General features: G+C 56.6%; 1 protein-coding gene across 1 annotated transcript in view; it reads left to right on the forward strand.

Annotated features, from left to right (window-relative positions):
* The window catches only part of LOC144247619 (uncharacterized), a 46,328-nt gene extending 21,206 nt beyond the window's left edge, over window positions 1-25,122 (forward strand). Inside the window, 2 exon segments of the mRNA XM_085564999.1 lie at window positions 7,464-8,486; window positions 23,925-25,122. Coding sequence (XP_085421125.1) covers window positions 7,464-8,486; window positions 23,925-24,681 — 1,780 coding nt within the window. The 3' untranslated portion in view covers window positions 24,682-25,122.
* Window positions 25,123-27,498: the final 2,376 nt, after the last annotated feature.

Below are 27,498 nucleotides of genomic sequence, written 5' to 3' on the forward strand. Positions count from 1 at the left end.
AGGCGCAGGGCCGGGAAAGCCGTGGCGGGAGGCGCGGAGAAGTTTGTTTGTGTGGGCAGCTCAATCCCGGCTCGGGCCCGGGCCCGTGCCGGGGCTGTTCCTCATCTCCGGCTTTCCCCTCACGCAGCCCGGGGGCGCCGAGAGCGCGGGGCGAGGCGGGGCCGTGCGCAGAGCCCGCCCCGAGCTCGCTGCCATTGGCCGCCGGTGCCGTCAGTCGCGGTTGCGGCGCGCTGATTGGTGGGAGCGGGGCGCGGCGCGGCCCCGGCGGCGGGCTGAGGGCGGCCGTGGCCGCGCAGCGCCGCCATTGGCCGAGCGGCTGCGCGGGCCCGGCAGCGGCGGCAGCGGCCGGAGCGCGGTGAGGCGGCGGCGGCGGAGCTCGGAGGCGGCCCCGGCGCAGGTGGGAGCCGCGCTGGGCTCTGCGGGGGCTCGGGGCCGCCTGCGGGCGGAGGGGGCGGCAGGGGGCTCCGGCGGCTCGCCGGTGCCGTGTCCGGCCCGTGCCGGCCCCGGGCTGAGGGCGCTGCGGGAGCGGCTGCCCGCGGTCTCCTTCCCGCCGGGGCCGGGCAGGAGCCGCTGCCGGAGCAGCGCTGGCTCGGCCCGGCTGCTGTGGGTAGGACAGAGGGGCTGCCCCGCGGCCGGGAGCGGGCGGGGAAATTCCCGTCGCCGGAGGTTCGTGTGCCCGGGGGAGAGCGAGGAGTCCTGTCAAAGTGACTTTATTGCCGAGCAGGGGCAGAGGCCGTGGGGCATTTGCCGTGCGCTCTCTGCCGTGGCTGTAGTCCGCAGCCTCCTTTTTATCCTCATTTTCCCGGCCGCATCTCCCTCTGCCTTTGCCCACCGGCTGAGTTCCTTGGAAGGTTCCGACTTCCCGATGCGCCTGGAGCCTGTCCTCGTTAATGTGCACCCTCCTTTTGTAGAACAGCCGATATTCATGGCTCTGTTAAGTCTTTGTTCTTCTCCTCGAAGTTCGGGAATGTAGCGGGACTTTGAGCAGCTGTCTGGGTCAATTTGTAACATTTATTGGGACTGATGGTTTCTCCCCTTATCTACATGTGCCCGGCCCTATCTCCAGGCAGATTCACTCCTTGACTCTGTTTTGTCCTTCCCGGGTCCTCTTTGTTTTTGGGATTATTCTCGGTGCCCTCATTCGCTGTCCTTTTGTAGCCGTTTGTGGATCAGGAGGCCTGGCTGCCACCTGCATGCCCTGGCTCAGCTGCTGGATGAGCTGCACTGCCAAGGTGTGGAGCATGGTAAAAAGATGAGAGTTGCTGCAGCACAGAAGAGGAGAAGCAGCATTCCTTTATCCCCTGGTGTGCTGGGGAGCCAGGAAAGCGTGTCCCATTTCCATCCTTTCCGTGATTGACCAATACATAAACTGCTCTCCTATTTCCTTTGTTATCCTTTTCACCACTTTTCACTTGTCATCTCTTACCAGCAGTAGTTTGAGTAATTTAGTTTTCCACAAACTCCTGTTTTTTCTGCTCACAGATAATCTGATCCCATCCCCTGGTGAAATGATGTGTGTTCCTCTTTTCAGTGGATTGGTCGGCAGGAAGGTCAGGAGCTGGAGCTGTCTGGTTCGTTCTTCTTTTGAGGACCGCTTGTAATGTAATGATGCCATTGAAATGATAAATGGGTTCTCTGTCTCCTGATATGAATTGGTTCGGGTTCTCAGGGGCTGGTCCATGGTGTTGTAGGATTTGTTCTGGTGGCCATTAATCTTTTCCCCATTTTTGGGTGCTCCCTTCAGCTGGGACTCCATCAATTGACCGCTTTTTTCTAATTACATCATCAAATACTTGAATTCCAACTGATTTTCCTGAACTTGTTCTAGCAAAAACCCCAGTGCTCTGATACACCCTGTACAGCACAGACAGGGACAGCAGATGTTGGAGTGGGCAGAGGGATGATCCCCCCCTTATTTTAGTGAAGTTTTCCCAACATTCTCCATTTGCTGTTTCCCTTTGCAGCTTCAGCCATTTCTGTTGCAGAGTCAGAGATCCTCAGCATGGGCTCTGCCTTCAGCTGTGCAGATTCCATCTGTGCAAGCAGGCAGAGCTTGGGGTGAGGGGCAGAGGGAATCAGCCAATTCCTGCCCCAGGCAAGAAGAGCCAGGTACATTGTCCTCAATTTGCCTCTGCAGTGTTAATTTGCATTTCTAAAGCTCCTATCCAGGCTACCTGTTTAAACATTAAGGGGTCACCTTTAAATCTCTTCTAGTGATGCAGCCTAAAGGTGAACTTTGAAAAACCCAGATCAAAATTTTTGTATCTTTTACAGCTTCACAAAAACATAGAGAAAAAGGCTCAAGGTAATTCAGTTTTTTCTACTTCCTCTCGGAAGAAAAACTGATTCTCACATCCTTTACCCAAACCTAAGCACTATATAGAAGTATGAGTAATAAAAAAATACTCTAATGCTCTAAACTTTGCACTGAAACTTCAGGAAAAAGAAAAACATCACTAATCTTTTTAGTGTTAGAGTCGAGGCATTCCTTGATTCTGGCCAGGATGTGCAACAAAAATCATTCCATTCCCACATAGCCCAGGTGTGCAGAGAAAATAGTTCCATTACATGCGGGTTTTACTAGGTTTTCCCCAAATTTGTGCTGTCTGAAGCAATCTAAATCAACTGGTTTAATATTCTGTAGTTTCAAGTTGTGCAGTTTATATTATTTGGTTTCCTATTGGACCCGGATTTATTGGTTTGTGCTGTTAATGAGGTGGGAAGTGCTGGATTTCCTTCTCAGCCTTTTGCAGACCAGGTGTCTGCAGCCCTGCCGGGGGCAGTGTCTGGGGTAGATGTTGGTTGCTGTTTGCTGCTGGGGTTGATGTTTTGCTGCTGGTCGTTGTCTTTGTGGGTCTCTTTTGGGCCATTCCCAGTGTGTTGAGATGTTAAATTAATCTCCACTGAGTGGTGTAACATCCCTTAACAAAACCTTTAACATTTGTTTCCCCAAGGCCAAGGCAAAGCAAACCTGAGTAGAGAAATCAAAGGTTAACAATGCTCAAGTCTATGAGCTGGTCTATTTTCCATGGATGCACTGGCAGGCAGGGCAGTGTGTGAGTGTGAGTGAGAGCCAGAGTGGAATTGTCCCGGTGTCTCCCCAGCAGCTGTGGCAGTGCAGGCCCAGCGAGCACTGAAGCTGCAGCAGTGGCAGCAAGGGCTGGCCCCGGTGGCTGGAGCTGCCCAAGGAGGGTGGCCAGGCCGAGGATTTCAGCAGAGGAGGTGTGGGCAGGCCCAGGGCCTTGCCCCGCTGTGGAGCCCTGGCTGCTGCTGCGCTGCCTTCAGTGCAGGCTCAGGGGGGCCTCCCATCCTCCTGCTGCAGGCGGGAAGTGCAAATCTCCGGGGCTGCAGAGACCTGGAGCCCAGGCTGAGGGGTCCCCCCGTGTTCAGCTGTGCTGGCGGCTGTTTCTGGCCTCGGGGCCCCTTGGCATGGGCCACGCCACTTGGCCACCAGTGGTGCTGCTTTGCACTCCTTAGGCAGAGCCCATGTCCTGCTTGGATGTTGGCAACAGCAAAGTGCCAAGGCAGGCTCTGTGCCAGCCCAGCTTCCTGGGGGAGAGATTGCACCAGAGACAGGATTCTGGCCACAGACTGCTTTAAATGTGCATCCCTTATCTGCACCCTGCACTAGGTGGAGAATTCCCAGGGTAAGGAATTCCCGAGATCAAGTGCAAGGGAAATAATTTAGTATCTGCCCTGGGTCTGGCTCTTCTTCTTGCCCAAGCCAATGGCAAAAGCCGTACCCATGGCATCTTGGTTTCTATCCCCAGCTTCCAAAGGTGTTTCTTTCTTTCCCCATTCATTCTTTGTACCCAGCCTGAGCTGTGGGGGTGCCAGGGGTTCTGGAGGTCCCACTGTATTCCTAAAGCTTCCATAAGTCCCTGGAGGATCTTTCCTGGAGAATGAGTTCTGCTTGTCTGAGTCTGTTTCTTCCACAATCCCTTTTATATTAATTACTTCTTTTACAGTTACCTTAATAAGTGATCCAGTGGTTGCTGAGCAATCAGAATTGCTTTTGCCCCCCTGTTAGGTGAGATGGTGTCACCAGAAGATATTGAAGCCTTCCTGCTCAGGGCATTTCAGTGCCAGGCTCTTACAAGCACACACAGCTGTGCCGGTTGAGCTGACCATGGGGGGTAACCTGCGCTTTGTCTGATTCCCTTTCCTCAATAACAGCGTGTCGTGGAACTCTTTTCCCTTCTGCTGCCCCTGAAGAGCCATCCACAAACACATTTTCTCCATTTTCAGACGAAGACTGAGGGTTCTCCAGGGCTCCAGTGTGGTGGGTCCCCGGTGGGATGGGAGCTCAGAGAGCCCTGCCAATCCATGTTCATGCAGGGGTGGACTTGCTCCTGCTGAGGGTGCTGCTGTCTGTGCTTGCAGTGTCCTTGTGGGCTGCAGCTGGAGCCCTGACTCCTTCCCAGGGGCTGTTTGGGTGGGCTCTGCCCTGGCCAGGAGGGCAATGCCTCTGCCAGGTGCTTGTGGCCGATCCCGTCATCCCCTGGGTGCTGGGGCCCCCTTGGGCCCTGGGGTTGATCCCTCAGGGGCTGTGGGAACTCTGCCATGGCCTTTGCCTTCAGCTTGGCCTTTTGCTCATCCCTTCTTGCCTTCAGCTGCTGTGCCTTTGTGCCCAAGTGCTGCAGGGCTTCTTGTGCCACTCCTGCAGCCCCGGTCACTGCCTGTGGGTGCTCATCCTCTGAGAGCTGCTGAGCTTTCTGCAAAACCTTTCCTTTCTGCAGGGACCCAAAGCAAATCCTGAACAGCAAATCCTGATCCTTCCATGTGCACTCTGCATTTCCCAGCTGTTCCTTTGTTTTCCCCGTTGTGCTCAGGGTCCCTGCCCAGCCCGTGTGGCAGAGCCGGTGCCTGTCCTGCCGCAGTGTCCAAAGGCGGCCCCCCCGGCGGGCAGGGCCGGCAGCTCCCCGGGGCCGGGCAGCGGCCGGGGCGTCCCGCAGCCTCCTGGGGGCCGGGGGCCACTGCCGGCCCTGCCCGGGGCTGGTGGGGTCAGGCAGCGCCCGGCGCTGAGCCCCGGCTGCCCCACAGCCCCGGCCCGGCCCCGCAGCTCCCCACAGGCCCCAGCCCGTGCTCCCGGTGCCGCACCTCTGCGCCCGGTGCTGCCGCTGCCAGCGCAGAGAAACCCCTGGCATCCTGACCTCCTGCTTTTCTTGTCTTGGGCAACTGGGAATTCAAAATATTAGCTGGCAAATTGTGAGGTTAAGACTCTGTGGAAAAACATCCCAATCCAGAGTATTTTTCTCTTCCTCCTCTTTGCTATCATCCTTTTTCTTACCACACAGATTCCTCCTGCTGCTTCTTGCCAGAACCATATTGCTGCACACTCCCCTTCACCTGATTACTTCCCAGGACACGAATACCATCCATCCCCTGTTGTCTAAATGCCTTCTCCACTTTCCTTGTTGCCTCCCTGGGTGTCCATGTCCTTAATTACCTCTGGGGGAATGTGCAAACTACCTCAACATTCTCCCAAGGGACCCTTCAGAGACATTTTGGGATCATCATCCCTTTGGCCAGGACCCCTCCCTGGCTTTCCCTTTTCTCCCCTCCATGGGTGCCCTGCCATGTTCACTCCCCGAAGATCCCGGGCACTCACTGATGAGATTTTCAGTGCTCTCTCCCTGCTGACTCTTCCCAGACCCCCCTGATGTGTCACTCGTCTGTCTCCTGGTCACTCCCGGGTCCCCAATCAATCCCCGGTGCCGCCGCCAGCCAAGGGAGCCGATCACCCAAAGTGGGTGAGGCACCTTCAGCTGCACTCCCTGCCCGCCGCCCTGGAGGTTGGAAGGAATTCGGGATGAGCCCCAGGGTGTGCGGAAAAATTGACATCACCAGACGATTCTGTCCGCAGAGCAGACAGAGGAGTCCTGTAAATGGAATTTCATTCCTAAAAATGGGAGAGGCCATGGGACATTCCCCATGGGATATCTCCAATTGTTGGAGGACACAGTCTCTTTTTCATCTGAACTTTCTTGGCCACATCTCCCTCTGCTCTCCCCACTGGCTGAAGCACTTGACAGGTACAGACTTCCCAATCCACCTACTACATACCCACCTTGATATGTTCCCTGCTGTTATATAGCAAACGATATTCATGGCTCTGTTAAGTCTTTGTTGTTCTTCTGGAATTTCATGAATAGGGAAGGACCTTGGCTGAGCAGCAGTTTGTGTCATCAATTGATAACATTTTCTGAAACTGATGGTGTCTCCTGTCATTTCCTTTTTTACAGCTCCCTGGCCCTATCTCCGAGCAGATTCAGAGCATCTGTTTGTAAAGACACTTTCCTGTTGTTCCTTTCATGGGGTCCCCCGTTTGTGGGACATCCCCCCTGGAGCAGGGTGTCCCCTCTGTGCTGCAGCCCCAGGGCTCGGGCAGAGCTCAGCCAATCAGAGCCCGCGGCGCTGATGACTCACCAGTTGCCAGGCAGACTCGCAGCTCCCCGCGTTCCCCACCTGGACCCACCTGCGCCCCCCCTCGGCCCCATGGCCCCGCGAGGGGAATTTGGGGAGGTGGGAGTGGGGCAGCGCCAAGGCCGGGCCCCCCCGCGCTGTCCTGGCGGGAGCGGCTGCAGTGGGGACCGAGGGCGGGCGGGAGCGGCCGAGAGCCCAGCGCTGCCCCAGCCCGACCAGCCCCAGCTCCATCCCTGCCCCTGCGCTGGGATGCTGTGGGTGTGGGGGGAAGAGGGAGCCGGCAGTGGGTGCTGGGCCTGGGGGCAGGAGGAGAAGGGAAGGAGAAGCAGGCTTGAGGAACAGAATGGTCAAACGGTGCAGGTGGCATGAGAAGGTGGGATTGTGCAGGAGAAGGAGGAATAGCAGGAGGAAGAGGAGTGTGAGGAAGAGTAGAGACACAAGAGGAGGAGGAGAAGGAGCAGAAAGAGGAAGCAGCAGAAGGTTCCACCACTCCCTGTGTCTGCAGCCTCCCCCAGCCCCAGGGGCGCTGCTCCCTCCACATGCAGCAGGTGACTGTGGAAGTGGATCCATGATTTTCACGGGGTGAATCTTGGTGTTTCTGAGCTTTCTTGGGCTAAATGTTGGTGCTTTGGTTTTATGTGGCAGCTGAATCTTTATATTTTGGAGGAGGTTTTTGCTGAGCTGTGATGTTTGGGGAGGTTTTGATTTGTGTCTTAAAGTTTGTGGGATTTTTGGGCTGAATCTTGGTGTTTTGGAGGTTCTTACAGACACAAGATTCCCAATGACTTCCTGAGATGAACTTGGGAAGAAGGAACTTCCAGTCCAAGCAGCTCTCCTCTTGTTTTTCCCTCAAACCAGGATTTGTCATTCCCTGGATGTGGCTGGATGGAGGAGGAGGAAAAGCCCCGGAGATGCTGCAGGAGGAGGAGCTGCAAACCCAGCCCAGGGAGCTGCAGGGAGGAAAGAGCCCCCCTGAGCCAGGAAGGCGGGCGGAGATCCAGGCGGAGCTCGGAGCTGGTGGAGAAGCCTCATGGCAGGGAGAAGCCCCACAAGTGCTTGGAATGTGGGAAGGGTTTCAGCTGGAGATCCAACCTGATCCGGCACCAGAGGATCCACACTGGGGAGAGGCCCTACGAGTGTGGGGAGTGTGGGAAGAGGTTTCGGACCAGCTCCCATCTCCTCCTCCATGAGCGGATTCACACAGAGGAGAGGCCCTACCGCTGCCCCGACTGCGGGAAGGGCTTCAAGCACAACTCCAGCCTCACCGTGCACCGGCGCATCCACACTGGGGAGAGGCCCTACGAGTGTGGGAAGTGTGGGAAGGGTTTCAAAGACATGTCTGGCCTGAATGAGCACCAGGTGGTCCACACTGGGGAACGGCCCTTTGAGTGCTTGGAATGTTGCAAGAGCTTTGGGAGGAGGTCAGGCCTGAGAAAACACCAGCGCATCCACACTGGGGAGAGGCCCTACAAGTGTGGGGAGTGTGGGAAGAGGTTTCAGACCAGCTCCAATCTCCTCAGACACGAGCAGATTCACACAGAGGGGAGGCCCTTCCGCTGCCCTGACTGCGGGAAGGGCTTCAAGCAAAACTCCCACCTCACCATGCACCAGCGCATCCACACCGGGGAGAGGCCCTACGAGTGTGGGAAGTGTGGGAAGGGCTTCAGACACAGGTCTGGCCTGATCGAGCACCAGGTGATCCACACTGGGGAACGGCCCTATGAGTGCTTGGAATGTGGGGAGAGGTTTCGGTGGAGCTCAGACTTTAGAACACACCAGCGCATCCACACTGGGGAGAGGCCCTACGAGTGTGGGGAGTGTGGGAAGAGCTTTCGGACCAGCTCCAGTGTCCTCCTACATGAGCGGATTCACACAGAGGAGAGGCCCTACCGCTGCCCCGACTGCGGGAAGGGCTTCAAGCAAAACTCCCACCTCACTGAGCACCAGCGCATCCACACCGGGGAGAGGCCCTACAAGTGTGGGAAGTGTGGGAAGAACTTCTCCATGAGCTCAAACTTGACCCAGCACCAACAGAGGCACCACTAAGGGAAGCCCTGTAAGTGCTCAGAGTGAGGGAAGAGCTTGAAGTGAGGGAAGAGCTTGCTGTGCTGCTGCAGCTCCATCCCCCATGGGAGGATCAGGCCTGGATGATCCCCAGTGACCCCAGTTGGGCAGAGCCCTGATGATCCGTGGTCCTGGTGATCCCTGTTGGGTGTGGGGAAGGTTTTGGCTTCTTCTCCTTGTGCTGCTGTGATTTGGGTGGGTTCCCATGGATGGGGGATGGGAGGTGAGTGGGGGGTCCTGGTGCACTGGGGGGGCTCATGGCTCAGGGGGTCCCAGTGCTTTTGGGGGGATCGGTGAAGAGGGGAAGCAGGTATTGGGGGGGTCCCAGTAAACTGGGGGAGACCCTGATGATAACAGGGGGTCCTGGGAGATAACGGGGCGGGTGGGGGGGGGGGAAAGACCAAACCCTAAGGGACTCCCCTGGTGCTGGTGAACCCCCCAAGCCCCCTCAGTGCTTGGGGTCCCCCCCAGTCACAGCACTGTTCCTGGGGGTCCCACAGCTCTGGGGGGATCAAAGGGGAGGGGATGGAACCTCCGTCATGGGTGGGGGACACAAAGGGGAATCCAGGCCCAGTGCTTGGGGGGGTCGGAGCACGAGGGGGGCCCGGTCCCTGTCCCGGTGCATGGGGGTTTTGCTGCCGGGGTTGTCCCGGTGCCTGGGGGGTTCGTTCCCTATCCCGGTGCTTGGTGAGGGGGGGGCAGTGCCCGGGGGGCTCCCACTGCTCGGTAATTGGGGGGTGTCGGAATCCAGGACATTCCTCTGGCTGCCAGGATGGCTCGAGACCCTGGCAGTGGGCTCAGAGACCTTGGCACGGTGTCAAGAACAACAGTGGCTTTGGTTTTAGCCCCTGGAGAAAATTGCCAACTTTGTATGAGGAATTACAAAATACAAGGGTTTGAGTAGCGTGGTAGGTGAATTAACACAGGGTGGAAAAGTAAAATTTTAGGGTTTTACAATACGGGGTTTAAGGGAAGAAGATGGAGGGATTTGGGCGTGTCCTGACTTTCTTCTCCTTCTTCTTGCCCTCCATGTCTTGCTGAGATGATGACACTATTCTATTCACTGTCCAACATAAATTATAGATATTGGCACGTTAATGTAAACACAGTACAGGTAGTTTTTAGTGTAAAAGGCAAACAGCGCCCTGAGGGCAGGGAGGCTGCCACAGACCGAGCTGCCAGACAGAGCTCAGCAGAGCAGACAAAGCGTGTTAGAGACAAGGGAAAATAAACGGCCCTGAGAAGCAAAGCTCCACATCTCGACTCCTTCTCTGCCCGCGTGGGCTGGGAGAAAAGGACTTTTCACAATCTCGGAGTCATCTCGACCACCAGAAAACTGAGGGAGGGTTTCCACTCGTCCCAGTGCCTGGTGAGGGGGGGGTCAGGGCTCGAGGGGGTTCGGGGGCACTGAAGGGGGTGCGGGTGCGGTTTTTGGGGGGTCCTGGCACCCCCCTGGGCAGGGTCAGTGCTCAGCAGCGGGGGCTGCCTGGGGACCCCCCCGGCCCCCAAATCCCAGCCGGGTCTCCTGCAGGGCACTGAGGGGAGGCTCGTTCACCCCCCTGCCCCCACCAGCGTCGCCACACGCCTTCCCAAAGTGTCCCCAAGTGCTCCCAAAGTGCCATCAGGATGTCCCCGAGTCTCTGCAGAGGTGACACCGGCCTGATTACAGCCCAGTGGTGATGTTGCTCTGTGCACAGCAGCCTCGGGATGTCCTCCATGGCTCTTTGGCCCCGCTCGGCCACCACGCGGCCACCGTGGCCAGGAGAGGGACAGAAGAAGAGGGTGTTGATGTCCCCAAGTGTCCCCAGCAGGTGACGCGTGGCCAGGCGGGCACTGGCCTCCCACAGCTGCTCAGCCTCGGTCACTGTGGCCACCAAGGCCGCACGGAAATCAGGGGACACCTCCATTGTCCCCTCCAGGGCAGCCTCGATGTCCCCGAGCCGGCGCTGCAGCTCCCGGGGGAACGCGGTGGCTTCGTCACACGCGGCCACCAAGTCCCCCAGCAGCCCCAGGTGCAGCTCCAGCCGCTGTCCGCTCCTGGTGGCCGCATCCCTGCAGGCGTCACAGAGCTTGGTGGCCCCCTTGGCCAGCCGGGCCCAGCTGTCCATGAGCCTGTCCAGGACACGCCTGGCGCTGGCCAGGGCTCTCACATCGGCCCAGGTGGTCCCTGGGGTGTCCCCGAGGTGGGCCAGGGTCCAGCCCAGGGAGGGGACAGGGTGGTGGCCCAGGGAGGGGACAGGGCGGTGGCAAAGGTAGTCCTGGAGGTGAAAGATCAAGGTCCCCACAGCCACCCGCAGGAACTCTGGGGACACGGCCAGCAGCACGTCCCTGTGCGGCCTGGCCACGGTGGCCGTCAGTTCTTTCAGGGTGGCCACCAGCTTGCCCAGTGTGGCCACCACGGCCACCATCGCCTCCAGCAGCTGGTGGGGGGACAGCTTGGGAGGGGACAAGGGAGGTGTCAGGGACCTGGTGGCACTTGTGGCCTCCTACAGTGGCCCCTGTGCCTTCCCAGGGTTCCATTGTCCCCTCCCTGGAGGGCTCTGCTGTCCCCTCTGTCCCTTTGCCACCCCCTCATCCCCCACTGTCCCTCCCTGTTCCCTCCTGCCACCTTCAGTCCCCTCCACCCCTCTGCCCCCCCCGTGTCCCCACTGTCCCCTCCTGCCACGCCTCTGTCCCTCTGCCACCCGTGTGCCCCCAGTCCCCTCCCGCCCCCAAGCCAGGATTGTCGCACCTCGTGGGGCTCCATGGCCGCTGGAGACACTCCGGGGAGGGGACACGGCCGGGGACACTTGGGGACACGCGGGAACATGGCTGGGGAGGGAAAACAGGAAGAGGTGACATCATCGCCCCGGCCCCACCCCACCTTTGGCCGCTTTTGGGGAGTCCTGAGGAGATTTTGGGGAAGTCCTAGGTGAGCTTTAGGGGGTCCCAGGTGAGGGTTTGGAGGGTCCCAGAGGAGAATTCCCAATGATTTGTGGTTTCCCAGCTGCCCAGGTGAGGTCTGGGGGTCCCAGGAGAAGTTTGGGGGTCTCAGGTGAGAGTTTGGGGGGTTCCAGGTGAGGTTTGGGGGTCCCAGGTGAGGTTTGCAGGGTCCTGAGGAGATTTTGGAGGGGTGCAGGTGAGCTTTAGGGTGTCCCAGGTGAGAATTCCCAAAGATTTGGGGGTTCCCAGGTGAAAACAGCTCCGGGGGACCGAGGGGGGAGGGGCTGGGGAGGTTTCGGGGTGTGTCCCATTGGTGGGGGAGGGGCGGTGAGGGAGGGTCTGGGGGAATTTGGGGGGGTGGGTGGGGGCAGGACGAACCCCCAGACACTGACCCCGCCCCCTTGGGCCCCGCCCCGTGTTTTAGCCCCGCCCCTCGCTGCTGGACACGCCCACCGAGCGCCCCGCCCCCTCAGGCCCCGCCCCTCCCCATTCCCAGCTCCGCGTTCTGGCCCCGCCCCCCTGAGGCCCCGCCCCGATCAGCCTTGGCCCCGCCCCTGAGTAGATAGTTTTATCAATGGAAACCAAGAATCGCCACAAATCGACCCAAAATTTCAAACCCAGGGCAGTGGGGGAGCAGGACCACACCTGTGATTTCACGGGGGAGGGGCCAGGTGGGATTTTGGGGGGTTCTAGGTGGGCTTTGGGGGGGGTCCAAATGAGTTTGGGGGGTCCCTGGTGTTCCTGGGTGGGTCCAAGTGGGTTTTGGGTGGGCCCAGGTGGTTTTTGGGGGGATCCAGGTGTCCTTGAGGGAGGTTCAGATGTCCCAGGGGTGATCCAGGTGTCCCTGAGGCATTTCCAGGTGGTTTTGGGCGTGTCCCAGGTGTTATTCAGGGGGATCCAGGTGTGCCTGGGGGTTCCTGCTGTGTTCAGGAGGCATCCAGGTGTGCCTGGGAGGGGTCTCAGGTATCCTGGGGGCAGTTCCAGGTGTTCCTCCATGGCTCCAGGTGTTTTTTGGAGGGATCCTGGTGTCCTGGGTGGATCCAGGTGTGTCTGGGCGGGGTGCAGATGCCCAGGTGTTCTGGGAACTGGTGATCCAGGTGGGCAGGCACCCCAACATCTGGGTGGGCTGGGACTCAGGTATGAGGGATCTAGGTGAGAGGAAAGCAGGTGTGAGGGTCCAGGTGCCCAGGTGTGGGTGGGACCTGGTTATCCAGGTGTGATGTCACCTGGTTATGACATCACCCACCTACCCAGGTGTGACATCACCTCTCCACTCAGGTGTGGTGTCACCTGGTTATGACCTCACCCCCACCCAGGTGTGACATCACCAGCTCACCTGGCCATGACATCACCTGTCCACACACCCCTCCTGCCCAGCTGTGACATCATCCAGGTGTGTGACCTCCAGGCTCATCTGGGCGTGACATCACTGTCGTGCCCACCTGTCCCCTCCCCTGTCACCTCTCCAGCCCACCAGGTGTGATGTCACCAACTCCACCAGGTGTGATGTCACTCCACCAGGTGTGATGTCACTAAATCCACCAGGTGTGATGTCACCTCACCAGCTGTGATGTTCCCCCCGTCCCCAGGTGTCTCATCCCCCAGATGTGATAATGTCACGCACGTGACATCACCGTGTCCCTGCACAGGTGGCTCTGTGTCCCTGCACCCACCCAGGTGTGACATCACCTGTGCCAAGGTGTGACATCCGTCCCTAGCTGTAACATTACCTGTGCCCAGGTGTCACCCAGGTGTTACTCAGGTGTTACTGAGGTGTGATGTACCTGTGTCCAGGTGTGCCAGGTGTCACTCAGATGTGGCTCAGGTGTCACTCAGGTGTCACTCAGATGTGGCTCAGGTGTTGCTCAGGGGTCACTCAGGTGTCACTCAGGTGTCACTCAGGTGTACCATGTGTCACCCAGGTGTCACTCAGGTGTGCCAGGTGTCACTCAGGTGTCACTCAGGTGTCAGGTGTGCCAGGTGTCGCTCAGGTGTCACCCAGGTGTCACTCAGGTGTGCCATGTGTCACTCAGGTGTCACTCAGGTGTGCCAGGTGTCACTCAGGTGTCACTTAAGTGTGCCAGGTGTCACTCAGGTGTGCCAGGTGTTGCTCAGGTGTTGCTCAGGGGTCACTCAGGTGTCACTCAGGTGTGCCATGTGTCACCCAGGTGTCACTCAGGTGTGCCAGCTGTCCCCGCACAGGTGCCCCGGTGCCTGACGAAGCCGTCCCTCCACACGAAGGTGCGCTCGCAGGTGCTGCGGGTGCAGGGCCGCAGCCCGGGGTGGGTTCCATGTCTCGGCAGCGCTGTTTCATCCCGAAGCGCTCGCGGCGCTGCGCGCAGGTGAAGGCCGCGGGCCCAGGTGCGGGTTCAGGCGCCGCTCGCGCTGCGCTGCGAGAACGCCTTCCCGCAGTGGCACAAAACACCTCGGCCGAGCCGCACCAGCTCACCTGGGTGGCAGGTGAGGGCTGCGAGGGGCGGGACCCGCCCCCGCCGTGCGGGGTGCGCTGCGGGCGGCTCCGGGATTCGCCGTCCGGGCGGGTCTGCGCAAAATTCCCGAATATTTGTGTGCGATTCCGGCGGTTCTGTGCAAAATGCCCAGCTCTTTGTGCGAAATTCTGCCGGTTCTGGTGGAAATTTTCTTTTGTGTATTAGGACTTTCTTTCTGCTGCCATCTGTGGTTTTGCAATCTTTCCCCGGCTGCAGCTTGTGGTCTTTTATAACTTTGAGAATATTTTTATACAAGCACAACTTATTACCTGTACACTTTACGTAAGCACGAATAATTCCATAACATATATTACAGTAGGGCTGCAGAAATCCTCCTGCAGATCCATGGGGATGCAGAGATCCCCTGTTGGAATCTGTGGTATTGATGATTCCAAGATTGTAGGAAGTCTCTGTCAGCCCTGCTGCCAAAGAAGAAGTAATAAATCGTCTGTGCTGGTTTTCAAGGTTGTTTATTCTGTTTATCTCTAACATGTTCTGCTGCCCTGCCGCAGCTCTGTCCTGCAAGGCAGCGTGTGGGGCTCTGTCCTCAGTGGGATGTTACAAACATTAAATACCAGAAACTACCTGTGCTATATTTACAATAATGTGCCAATATCTGTCACCTACGTTGAACAGTGTGTCCCCAGCCTAAACCAACAGAAAAATGCCAAAACTACAGTGAAACATGGAGGGCATGAAGAAGAAAAAGGACAAGACACATGCAATTTCTTCCATCTTGTCCCCTTTGGGCCACTTATTGAGAATCCTAAAATTTTACTTTTGCACACGTGCCATACTTTCTTATTACTTATATCAAACAGAGCTTGTAATTCATCCTGTAAGATTGAAAACTCTTTTCCATCGACAGAGATCAGAGACAGTGTCTATGGGGGGTCTGTACAGGGGGGTTCCTGACCCCTGCCAGGGACCCAGGACTTCAGGGCAGCCAAAGCGACGCCCTGGACTGCCACAATCCCCCTGCAGGTCCATGGGGATGCAGAGATCCCCCTGCAGGTCCATGGGGATGCAGAGATCCCCTGCAGCCCCTGCAGGAGCCGGGCTGGAGCTCGGCGATGCCCGAGAGGAGGCTGTGAGCCCGCGGGCAGAGGGGCCCCGCTGGAGCAGCCTGTCCTGGCAGGACTGAGCCCGTGGCACAGTGACCCACGCTGCAGCACTCGGAGGGGGCTGTGCCCAGGGGATGGACTCCGCTCCGAGAAGTTCCTGGAGAAGTCTCGGCCGGGAGAGAGCGCAGGGTGCAGCAGGGAACGACTCCTGTCCCTGAGCAGAGGGAGAAGCCCCGGGGGATGAGCTGAGCATGGCCCCATTCCCTGTCTCCTGCCCTGCCGGGGGAGGAGGTGCAGCTGGGAGCAGGGAGGCGTGGGGAAAGCTGCATTTAAGGCTCTGCACTGACTTCTCCTTCTCCTGCTCCGAGTCTTTGGAGTTTTCTGCCAGAAATCTCTCCCCTGCCCCACCCACCCACAGGGCTTTGGGCAGGTTTCCCTTTAGGGGAGAAATCAAAGCGAAGCACTGATGCGCTAACGAGGGGCAGGAGAAGTGAGGCTCCTGGGCTTCCCGCAGAGGCGGAGGCACGGGAGGCGCAGGGCCGGGAAAGCCGTGGCGGGAGGCGCGGAGAAGTTTGTTTGTGTGGGCAGCTCAATCCCGGCTCGGCCCGGGCCCGTGCCGGGGCTGTTCCTCATCTCCGGCTTTCCCCTCACGCAGCCCGGGGGCGCCGAGAGCGCGGGGCGAGGCGGGGCCGTGCGCAGAGCCCGCCCCGAGCTCGCTGCCATTGGCCGCCGGTGCCGTCAGTCGCGGTTGCGGCGCGCTGATTGGTGGGAGCGGGGCGCGGCGCGGCCCCGGCGGCGGGCGGGGAAATTCCCGTCGCCGGAGGTTCGTGTGCCCGGAGGAGAGCGAGGAGTCTGTCAAAGTGACTTTATTGCCGAGCAGGGGCAGAGGCCGTGGGGCATTTGCCGTGCGCTCTCTGCCGTGGCTGTAGTCCGCAGCCTCCTTTTTATCCTCATTTTCCCGGCCGCATCTCCCTGTGCCTTTGCCCACCGGCTGAGTTCCTTGGAAGGTTCCGACTTCCCGATGCGCCTGGAGCCTGTCCTCGTTAATGTGCACCCTCCTTTTGTAGAACAGCCGATATTCATGGCTCTGTTAAGTCTTTGTTCTTCTCGAGGTTCGGGAATGTAGCGGGACTTTGAGCAGCTGTCTGGGTCAACTTGTAACATTTATTGGAACTGATGGTTTCTCCCCTTATCTACAAGTGCCTGGCCCTATCTCCAGGCAGATTCACTCCTTGACTCTGTTTTGTCCTTCCCGGGTCCTCTTTGTTTTTGGGATTATTCTCGGTGCCCTCATTCGCTGTCCTTTTGTAGCCGTTTGTGGATCAGGAGGCCTGGCTGCCACCTGCATGCCCTGGCTCAGCTGCTGGATGAGCTGCACTGCCAAGGTGTGGAGCATGGTAAAAAGATGAGAGTTGCTGCAGCACAGAAGAGGAGAAGCAGCATTCCTTTAATCCCTGGTGTGCCAGGGAGCCACGAAACCGTGTCCCATTCCCATCCTTTCCATGTTTGGACCAATACATAAACTGCTATCCCTATTTCTTTTCTTAGCTTTTTTTACCACTTTTCCTTTGTGATCTCTTTACCAGCAGCAGTTTGAGCCATTTAATTTTCCCCAAAATCCTGTTTTTTCTGCTCACAAATAATCTGATCCCATTCCCTGGTGAAATGTTGTGTTCCTCATTTCAGTGCCTTGGTCGGCAGGAAAGTCAGGAGCTGGAGCTGTCTGGTTGGTTCTTATTTGGAGGACAGCTTATAATTTAATAATGCCATTGAAATGATAAATGGGTTATCTGTCTCCTGATATGAATTGGTTTGGGTTCCCAGGGGCTGGTCCATGGTGTTGTAGGATTTGTTCTGGTGGCCATTCAATACTTTACCCTATTTTAGGGTGTTCCTGCAAGCTCGGGTTGCATCAATTGAGCATTTTTTTCTTATTCCATCATCAAATACTTGAATTCCAACTGATTTCCCTGAACTTGTTATAGCAAAATCCCCAGTGCTCTGATACACCCTGTACAGCACAGACAGTGACAGCAGATGTTGGAGTGGGCAGAGGGATGATCCCCCCCTTATTTTAGTGAAGTTTTCCCAACATTCTCCATTTGCTGTTTCCCTTTGCAGCTTCAGCCGTTTCTGTTGCAGAGTCAGAGATCCTCAGCATGGGCTCTGCCTTCAGCTGTGCAGATTCCATCTGTGCAAGCAGGCAGAGCTTGGGGTGAGGGGCAGAGGGAATCAGCCACTTCCTGCCTCAGGCAAGAAGAGCCAGGTACATTGTCCCACTTTGTCCTGGCAGTGTTAATTTGCATTTCTAAAGCTCCTCCTGGCTGCCTGGAAAGAAGATTGTCTTCCAGAGAGGCCTTCAGCAGCCTCACTTATGCCCCCCCCACAACCTGCTGCTTTTTTTTTTTCCTTCAAATAGTCCATTTAGTGTTTGTGACTTAAAGGGTCACCTTTAAATCTCTTCTAGTTTTGCAAAGTGCAGCCTAAAGGTGAATGTTGACAAACCCAGACCAAAATTTTGGTATCTCTTACAGAAACATACACAAAAAATTCCAAGGCAATTCAGTTTTTTCTACTTCTCCTCAGAGTAAAAGTTCATTCTCACATCTCTGACCCAAACATAACTGGCAATAGAAGTGGGATTATTTCCGAAAATACTCTAATGCTCTAAATTTGCACTGGAACTGCAGGAAAAAGAAAAACTCCACCAATATGTTTAGTGTTAGAGTCAAGGCATTCCTTGATTCTGGCCAGGATGTGCAACAGAAATCACTCCATCCCCACACAGACCGGGTGTGCCGAGAAAATTGTTCCATGACACGTGGGTTTTACTCAAATTTTCCCAAACTTGATACAGTCTGACCCAGTCTAAACATAGTGGTTTAATGTTTTGTAGTTTCAAGTTGTGCAGTTTTTAGTATTTGGTTTCCTGTTGGACCCGGATTTCTTGGTTTGTGCTGTTAATGAGGTGGGAAGTGCTGGATTTCCTTCTCAGCCTTTTGCAGACCAGGTGTCTGCAGCCCTGCCGGGGGGCAGTGTCTGGGGTAGGTGTTGGTTGCTGTTTGCTGCTGGGGTTGATGTTTTGCTGCTGGTCGTTATCTTTGTGGGTATATTTTGGGCCATTCCCAGTGTGTTGAGGTGTGAAACTCATCTCCACTGAGTGGTGTAACATCCCTTAACAAAACCTTTAACATTTGTTTCCCCAAGGCCAAGGCAAAGCAAGCCTGAGTAGAGAAATCAAAGGTTAACAATGCTCAAGTCTATGAGCTGGTCTATTTTCCATGGATGCAGTGGCAGGCAGGGCAGTGTGTGAGTGTGAGTGAGAGCCAGAGTGGAATTGTCCCGGTGTCTCCCCAGCAGCTGTGGCAGTGCAGGCCCAGCGAGCACTGAAGCTGCAGCAGTGGCAGCAAGGGCTGGCCCCGGTGGCTGGAGCTGCCCAAGGAGGGTGGCCAGGCCGAGGATTTCAGCAGAGGATGTGTGGGCAGGCCCAGGGCCTTGCCCCGCTGTGGAGCCCTGGCTGCTGCTGCGCTGCCTTCAGTGCAGGCTCAGGGGGGCCTCCCATCCTCCTGCTGCAGGCGGGAAGTGCAAATCTCCGGGGCTGCAGAGACCTGGAGCCCAGGCTGAGGGGTCCCCCCGTGTTCAGCTGTGCTGGCGGCTGTTTCTGGCCTCGGGGCCCCTTGGCATGGGCCACGCCACTTGGCCACCAGTGGTGCTGCTTTGCACTCCTTAGGCAGAGCCCATGTCCTGCTTGGATGTTGGCAACAGCAAAGTGCCAAGGCAGGCTCTGTGCCAGCCCAGCTTCCTGGGGGAGAGATTGCACCAGAGACAGGATTCTGGCCACAGACTGCTTTAAATGTGCATCCCTTATCTCCACCCTGCACTAGGTGGAGAATTCCCAGGGTAAGGAATTCCCAAGATCAATTGCAAGGGGAAATAATTGAATATCTGCCCTGGCTCTGGCTCCTCTTCTTGCCCAAGCCAATGGCAAAAGCCGTACCCATGGCATCTTGGTTTCTGTCCCCAGCTTCCAAAGGTGTTTCTTTCTTTCCCCATTCATTCTTTGTACCCAGCCTGAGCTCTGGGGGTGCCAGGGGTACGGAGGTCCCACTGTATTCCTAAAGCTGCCATAAGCCCCTGGAGGATCTTTCCTGTAAAATGAATTCTGCTCTCTGAGTCTGTTTCTTCCACAATCCCTTTTATTGGAATTATGTCTTATAAAAATACCTTAATAAGTGATCCAGTGGTTGCTGAGCAATCAGAATTGCTTTTGCCCCACTGTTAGGTGAGATGGTGTCACCAGAAGATATTGAAGCCTTCCTGCTCAGGGTATTTCAGTGCCAGGCTCTTACAAGCACACACAGCTGTGCTGGTTGAGCTGACCATGGGGGGTAACCTGTGCTTTGTCTGATTCCCTTTCCTCAATAACAGCGTGTCTTGGAACTCTTTTCCCTTCTGCTGCCCTTGAAGAGCCATCCACAAAGACATTTTCTGCCTGAGGCCAGGCAATGTCTCCTGAATCTCCCCCAGGCTGGGTCTGGAGCTGTGTCACTTGAATGCAGTGCTGGGTTTCTTCCCAGCCCCTCTGTGGGCTGTTCAAACAGGAGGCTGGTTAAACCCTTCCCCTGTGCTCAGTTCTGAATCCTCCTGTGCCACTGCACAAGTTTCACACTGTAATAACCGAGCACTGCTCATCCATTGCGAGGCTCTTTTGGTGATCAAAGCTTGAACTTGATGGCAGACTGGAACAGTTGGAGATCCTGTTGTCATCAGGTTTTGGGCCTCGGTTCCCGGTGAACCTGTGGCTGCACAATTCTGCAGACAATGAGGCCACTTTGGCCACTGGGTGAAACATTTTGGCCCAAGAATTCCTTTGGCATGGCCCTGTTGAACATTCACCTGCAATTCCAATTTCTTTTCTGAGTCTGGAAGAGCCCCAGCTGAGACATCAATATTTTTGGTTCTTCATTTTCCCAAGTTTTGCTCACTTTCTCCTGTCCATACCACAGCATGGAGGCTGTGTGATGTTAAAAATTCCTACAATGTCCTGGCTGGGAAGAGAATCCTCAATCCAGGCTGTGTAATTCCCTGTTAATCCTCAGTATTGTCTCAGCTCCTTTTTGGTCCTGGGAAATGTTACTTCTGAGATTGCCCAGACTCTCTCTGGGTCAATCTACCCGGAATCTTCAGTCCCAGTGTTTACCAAATATTTAACCTCTTTCTGCATCATTAGCACTTCTTTTTCAGATACTCAAAAGGTATTTTTTAGATTGCAAATTGAGCTATTTCACAGGGGCTTTGTCTGCCACTTCTCCTTGTCCTCCTCATTGGAGCCATCCGATTCCCTGACTGGCAGGATAGGAGTGCTGTAGGGAGACATCCCTGGCTCCAAGAGCCCTGCCTTTAGCAGGGACTCCATACCAGGCTGAGCCCTTCCTTCCCTCCCCTGGAACAGGGTGTTGCTTTTAGACACCACTTGTCCTGGTTGCTTCCAAGTAATGTGGAGAGGCTCCACATCAAATTTTCCCCCTGGGGCTGCCCACACCTCTGGGTTCCCTTCAGCACAGGCCTTGCCAGACATTTGACACAAAGGTACAGCAGCAGTAGCCTCTGTATCACCTTTTACAATATTAAAATGCCACCATCAAATTCCTTCCTGGTTCATAAAAATGACAGTAGGAAGAGAAATAAATTAGTTTATTTCAAACCTATCCCTCACAGCTCCTAATAGTGATTAAACAAATGATACCAGCTCAGCTTTCGCATCTATTCCCTTAATAATGAAAACATTCCTTTACAATTTTCCCTCCTTAGGTGTAAGATTCAGAGTGGATGGAGAGGCCCCTGTGTCCATCAGGAGAGGCCTCTTCTGGATGCAGATGCAGCCTGAATGTTCTCCAGGGCTCCAGTGTGGTGGGTCCCCGGTGGGATGGGAGCTCAGAGAGCCCTGCCAATCCATGTCCATGCAGGGGTGGACTTGCTCCTGCTGAGGGTGCTGCTGTCTGTGCTTGCAGTGTCCTTGTGGGCTGCAGCTGGAGCCCTGACTCCTTCCCAGGGGCTTGTAGGAACTCTGCCATGGCCTTTGCCTTCAGCTTGGCCTTTTGCTCATCCCTTCTTGCCTTCAGCTGCTGTGCCTTTGTGCCCAAGTGCTGCAGGGCCTTCTTGTGCCACTCCTGCAGCCCCGGTCACTGCCTGTGGGTGCTCATCCTCTGAGAGCTGCTGAGCTTTCTGCAAAACCTTTCCTTTCTGCAGGGACCCAAAGCAAATCCTGAACAGCAAATCCTGATCCTTCCATGTGCACTCTGCATTTCCCAGCTGTTCCTTTGTTTTCCCCGTTGTGCTCAGGGTCCCTGCCCAGCCCGTGTGGCAGAGCCGGTGCCTGTCCTGCCGCAGTGTCCAAAGGCGGCCCCCCCGGCGGGCAGGGCCGGCAGCTCCCCGGGGCCGGGCAGCGGCCGGGGCGTCCCGCAGCCTCCTGGGGGCCGGGGGCCACTGCCGGCCCTGCCCGGGGCTGGTGGGGTCAGGCAGCGCCCGGCGCTGAGCCCCGGCTGCCCCACAGCCCCGGCCCGGCCCCGCAGCTCCCCACAGGCCCCAGCCCGTGCTCCCGGTGCCGCACCTCTGCGCCCGGTGCTGCCGCTGCCACCGCAGAGAAACCCCTGGCATCCTGACCTCCTTCTTCTCCTCTCCTGGAAACCAGGGATGGAAAGGATCTGGATCAGCTGGCAAATTGTGAGGATAAAACAGTGCTGGAAAACAAAATAATCCTGAGTATTTTTCTCTTCCTCCTCTTTTTCATCATCCTTTTTCTTACCACACAGATTCCTCCTGCTGCTTCTTGCCTGAACAATATTGCTGCACTCTCCTTCACCCAATCCCTTCCCAGCACACCAACATCATCCATCCCCTGTTGTCCAAATCCCTTCTCCACTTCCCTTGTTGCCTCCCTGGGTGTCCATGTCCTTAATTACCTCTGGGGGAATGTGTAAACTACCTCAACATTCTCCCAAGGGACCCTTCAGAGACATTTTGGGATCATCACCCCTTTGGCCAGGACCCCTCCCTGGCTTTCCCTTTTCTCCCCTCCATGGGTGCCCTGCCATGTTCACTCCCCGAGGATCCCAGGGCACTCACTGATGAGATTTTCAGTGCTCTCTCCCTGCTGACTCTCCACAGACCCCCCTGATGTGTCACTCGTCTGTCTCCTGGTCACTCCCGGGTCCCCAATCAATCCCCGGTGCCGCCGCCATCCAAGGGAGCCGATCACCCAAAGTGGGTGAGGCACCTTCAGCTGCACTCCCTGCCCGCCGCCCCGGAGGGTGGAAGGAATTCGGGATGAGCCCCAGGGTGTGTGGAAAAATAGACATCAGCAGAGGATTCTGTCCACAAAGCAGACAGAGGAGTCCTGTGAAAGTAATTTCATTCTTAAAAATGGGAGAGGCCATGGGACATTCCCCATGGGATCTCTCCAATTGTTGGAGGACACAGTCTCTTTTTCATCTGAACTTTCCTGGCCACATCTCCCTCTGCTTTCCCCACTGGCTGAAGTTCTTGAGAGCTACAGACTTCTCAGTCCACCTACTAGATACCCACCTTGATATGTTCCCTGCTGTTATATAGGAAATTATATTTATGGCTCTGTTAAGTCTTTGTTGTTGTTCTTCTGGAAGTTCGTGAATTGTGCAGGACCTTGGCTGAGCAGCAGTTTGTGTCATCAATTGATAACATTTTCTGAAACTGATGGTGTCTCCTGTAATTTCCTTTTTTACAGCTCCCTGGCCCTATCTCCGAGCAGCTTCAGAGCATCTGTTTGTAAAGACACTTTCCTGTGGTTCCTTTCATGGGTCCCCCGTTTGTGGGACATCCCCCCTGGAGCAGGGTGTCCCCTCTGTGCTGCAGCCCCAGGGCTCGGGCAGAGCTCAGCCAATCAGAGCCCGCGGCGCTGATGACTCACCAGTTGCCAGGCAGACTCGCAGCTCCCCGCGTTCCCCACCTGGACACACCTGCGCCCACCGCTCGGCCCCATGGCCCCGCGAGGGGAATTTGGGGAGGTGGGAGTGGGGCAGCGCCAAGGCCGGGCCCCCCCGCGCTGTCCTGGCGGGAGCGGCTGCAGTGGGGACCGAGTGCGGGCGGGAGCGGCCGAGAGCCCAGCGCTGCCCCAGCCCGACCTGCCCCAGCTCCATCCCTGCCCCTGCGCTGGGATGCTGTGGGTGTGGGGGGAAGAGGGAGCCGGCAGTGGGTGCTGGGCCTGGGGGCAGGAGGAGAAGGGAAGGAGAAGCAGGCTTGAGGAACAGAATGGTCAAACGATGAAGGTGGCAGGAGAGGGTGGGATTGTGCAGGAGAAGGAGGAATAGCAGGAGCAAGAGGAGTGTGAGGAAGAGTAGAGACACAGGAGGAGAAGGAGCAGAAAGAGGAAGCAGCAGAAGGTTCCACCCTCCCCCCAGCCCCAGGAGCGCTGCTGCCCCCACATGCAGCAGGTGGCTGTGGAGGGTGATCCACGATTTTCATGGGTTGAATCTTGGTGTTTCTGAGCTTGCTTGGGCTAAATGTTGGTGCTTTGGTTTTATGTAGCAGCTAAATCTTTATGTTTTGGAGGAGGTTTTTGCTGAGCTGTGATGTTTGGGGAGATTTTGGTCTGTGTCTTGGAAGTTTGTGGGATTTTTGGGCTAAATCTTGGTGTTTTGGAGGTTGTTAGAGACACAAGATTCCCAATGACTTCCTGAGATGAATTTGGGCAAGGAGGAACCTCCAGTCTAAGGTGCTCTCCTCTTGTTTTTCCCTCAAATCAGGATTTATCATTGCCAGGGCGTGGCTGGATGGAGGAGGAGGGAAAGCCCCGGAGATGCTGCAGGAGGAGGAGCTGCAAACCCAGCCCAGGGAGCTGCAGGGAGGAAAGAGCCCCCCTGAGCCAGGAAGGCAGGCGGAGATCCAGGCGGAGCTCGGAGCTGGTGGAGAAGCCTCATGGCAGGGAGAAGCCCCACAAGTGCTTGGAATGTGGGAAGGGTTTCAGCTGGAGATCCAGCCTGATCCAGCACCAGAGGATCCACACTGGGGAACGGCCCTACGAGTGTGGGGAGTGTGGGAAAAGCTTCAGAAACAGCTCAGCCATGATCCTGCACCAGAGAATCCACACCGGGGAGAGGCCCTACAAATGTGGGGAGTGTGGGAAGGGTTTCGTACAGAAATCCCACCTGATCCAGCACCAGATGATCCACACAGAGGAGAGGCCCTTCCGCTGCCCTGACTGTGGGAAGGCCTTCAAGCACAACTTCACCCTCACCGTACACCGGCGAATCCACACTGGGGAGAGGCCCTACGAGTGTGGGAAGTGTGGGAAGAACTTCAAAGACAGGTCTAGCCTCCTCGAACACCAAGTGATCCACACTGGGGAACGGCCCTATGAGTGCTTGGAATGTGGGAAGAGCTTTGGGTGGAGCTCATACCTGAGAAAACACCAGCGCATCCACACTGGGGAGAGGCCCTACGAGTGTCCCCAGTGTGGGAAGAGGTTTCGGACCAGCTCCAGTGTTCTAAGTCATGAGCGGATTCACACAGAGGAGAGGCCCTTCCGCTGCCCCGACTGCGGGAAGGGCTTCAAGCAAAACTCCAGCCTCACCGTGCACCGGCGCTTCCACACTGGGGAGAGGCCCTACAAGTGTGGGGAGTGTGGGAAGGGCTTCATGCAGAGCTCAGCCTTGACCCGACACCAACGGAGGCACCACTAAAGGAAGCCCTGTGAGTGCCCCGAGTGAGGGAAGAGCTTGAAGTGAGGGAAGAGAGTGAGGGAAGAGCTTGGTGCGCTCCTGCAGCTCCATCCCCCATGGGAGGATCCGGGCTGGATGATCCCCAGTGACCCCCGTTGGGCAGAGCCCTGGTGCCCCTGTATGGGGAATAAAACAGAGAGTAAAGCAATGGAGCTGATAAAGGGGCCCGATATCTGAGGCCTGACTGTGCAGAAACTGTGGGAGACACAGACACACTTGAAGTCTCCCTGGGCAAGAAGTGACCAGGCAACATGGTGTGAGTCTTTGTGATAAAATAAATGTTCCCAGGTTACTGGATGTCACGAAGAATGTGTAACCAATGGGAAATTGTTACCAAAAACAGAGCCCTCTATAAGCACCATACAAGTCAATCCCTGTATAAACACCTGGTACAGTCAATAGAATTGGCTTTGGTCTAAACTCGGATGTCCCCGTCTCTCCATGGTGGATTACCCTGTTGTGGGTGATCCCCGTTGGGTGGGGGAAGGTGCTGGAGGGATTTCTTTCCCTTCTCCTGGTGCTGCCGTGGTTTGGTTGGTAATAAATTCCCTCCCTGTGCCCAGGCTGGGTCTGTTGTCCCCGTGCCGGTGCTCGGGGCGGGATCTCTCCCGTTCCTTCTCGGCACTGCCGGGCCTCTCCTCAGCCAATGAGAGAACGCGGTGGAGAAGAGTCAGCCAATGAGAGCGAGCGGGGCTGATGACTCACCAGTTGCCGGGCAGACCCGCAGCAGGCAGTGTTCCCCACCTGGACCCGCCCTCCCTGCCCAGGGCCGGCCCCGCCGTGGGGTCCCCCCAAGTCCCTCCCCAGTGCCCCCAGGAACTGGGCTGGGTTTAACTGGGAAGCTTTACTGGGAACACTGGGAGCAGGCGGGGAAGGACAGAGTGACAGCAGGACTGGGGGACACAGGACCCCCCCAAAATCAGCGTGGGGATGGAGCGGGGGTCCCAGCCGGGCCAGGGGCCATGGGGAACGGCTGCGGCCGCCGGCGGCTCAGGAACTCTGTGGGCAGAGAAAGGGGGGTGACATCGGGCTGGGGGCCTCGGGTGGAGCATTCACATTCAGAGGGAGGGGGAACACGACCCCCCGGGACCCCCCAGACTCTCTTGCACAGGTAGAACCTGATTCCCAGTGCCAGGAAGACGAAGCCCAACTTGGGAGTCTCCCCTCCTGTCCCTCTCAGGATCCCACAGCCTCCTTCCAGCCGACCCCTCTGCCCCAGGACCCCGAAAACCTCTCCCAGTCCCTTCCCAGCCTCACCAGTATTCACCCAGACCCCTCCCAGTCTCTTCCCAGCACAACCAACCTCATCCCAATCTCTGCTTTTCCATCCCCAATCTCCATCCAACTCCTTCAGGCTCACTCTTTTCCTTCCACTTAAACCAAGCGCCCCCAAAATCCCTGCCAGTGCCCACCAGGACCCCCAGAACCCACTCCCACCCTCTCCAGTATCCTTCAAACACCTTCTTAGCCCTTCCAAACCCCTAACCTCCTCTCCCAGTTTAAACCAGACTCTCTCCAACTCCCTCCCAGTTGCTCCCAGCACATCCCAGTGGCTGTCACAGCACCACCAATTCCTCTCCTGTACCCAAGTGCCAGCTCAGGGGGTGCTCCAGGCTGACGTGCTCCACCTGGCAGGTGGAGGTGAGCCCGGCCCAGGTTGGGGTTTCCAGCAGCACCAGGAGCTGGTGGGTCCAGTCCCCGTTGGGGACCACGTCGGTGGCCACCACAGAGAGCTCCTGCTGGCCCTGGAACCACCTCAGCTGGATGGGAGCAGGCGGCCGGGACCGGGCTGGGAGCTCGAGGCCAGCAGAGAGATGGAAACGCTGGGGGTCACTGGGAGAGTGTAGGTGTAATAAATAAAATGGTCTTTGTTCATCAAAATGAGTGTTAAAGGAGATAATTTGAACTGAGTAGGTAATGCAATTAGCATAGAAGACTGTGTAACTAATTATATACAAGTTAACTTTTAGGCCAAGGACAATCTGCAAGGAAGATGAGGAGCCTTCATTCCTATGACCACCAAGGGCAGAAAAAAAGACCCCCAGCAACCAATTGCACCGGCGCAGAGTGCATTGAGAGAAAATATGTCAACTGGAAATAAAAAAGGGACGTATAAAAACAAAAAGGTCAAAGGGGGAAGGTGCGCCGTGGCAGAGCAGAGGCTCCCCGGCCGCCCAGCGCTGTTCTTTTGCTTAATACTGCTTGCTTAATAAATTCTTGTTAATTGATTTATCTATAATTAGCCTCCCCAGTTGAATTTGTCCGTAACAAATTTGGTGCCGTGACTCGGATAAGGGCGACCGGGTGGGAATTCCTAATCAGGGAGGCGCCCCGCTGCCTCTGCAGCGGCCCTGGTGCAGGCTTTTCCTTCCCAGACCCTTACCGACGAGCCCAAATTCGGTATTGAGCACAAGGGATACCGGTAACCCCGTAATCTTTGTGCACGAAGCCGGGCGAAGACGCAGGACAGCGTGAGTATAAAAGTGGGGATCCGCTGGGTTGGGCTGGGATCCCAGGACATAACGCGTGAGACGTCCTTGTAGGACGAGGCACGGGCAGAGCTCTGAGTAGTGCGGTTTGCAGAGCCCGCGAGGGGCTGGGCACCAACAGGGGCCGCGAGTGTGTGTGTGCCTGAAGGTGTCCTGGGAGATGGGACAGAGGAAAAGCAAGCCCTCTGCTTCCATGGGGACGGGGACCCTGGTAACGCTTCCCCAGATCCCCCCTGACAGTCCGTTAGGTCTAATGATAAAATCTTGGGATGAATATCCTTCGAGGAAA

The sequence above is a fragment of the Lonchura striata genome, chromosome 35 (genome assembly GCF_050655825.1).
Source record: "Lonchura striata isolate lonStrDom1 chromosome 35, ASM5065582v1, whole genome shotgun sequence".
NCBI lineage: Eukaryota > Metazoa > Chordata > Aves > Passeriformes > Estrildidae > Lonchura > Lonchura striata.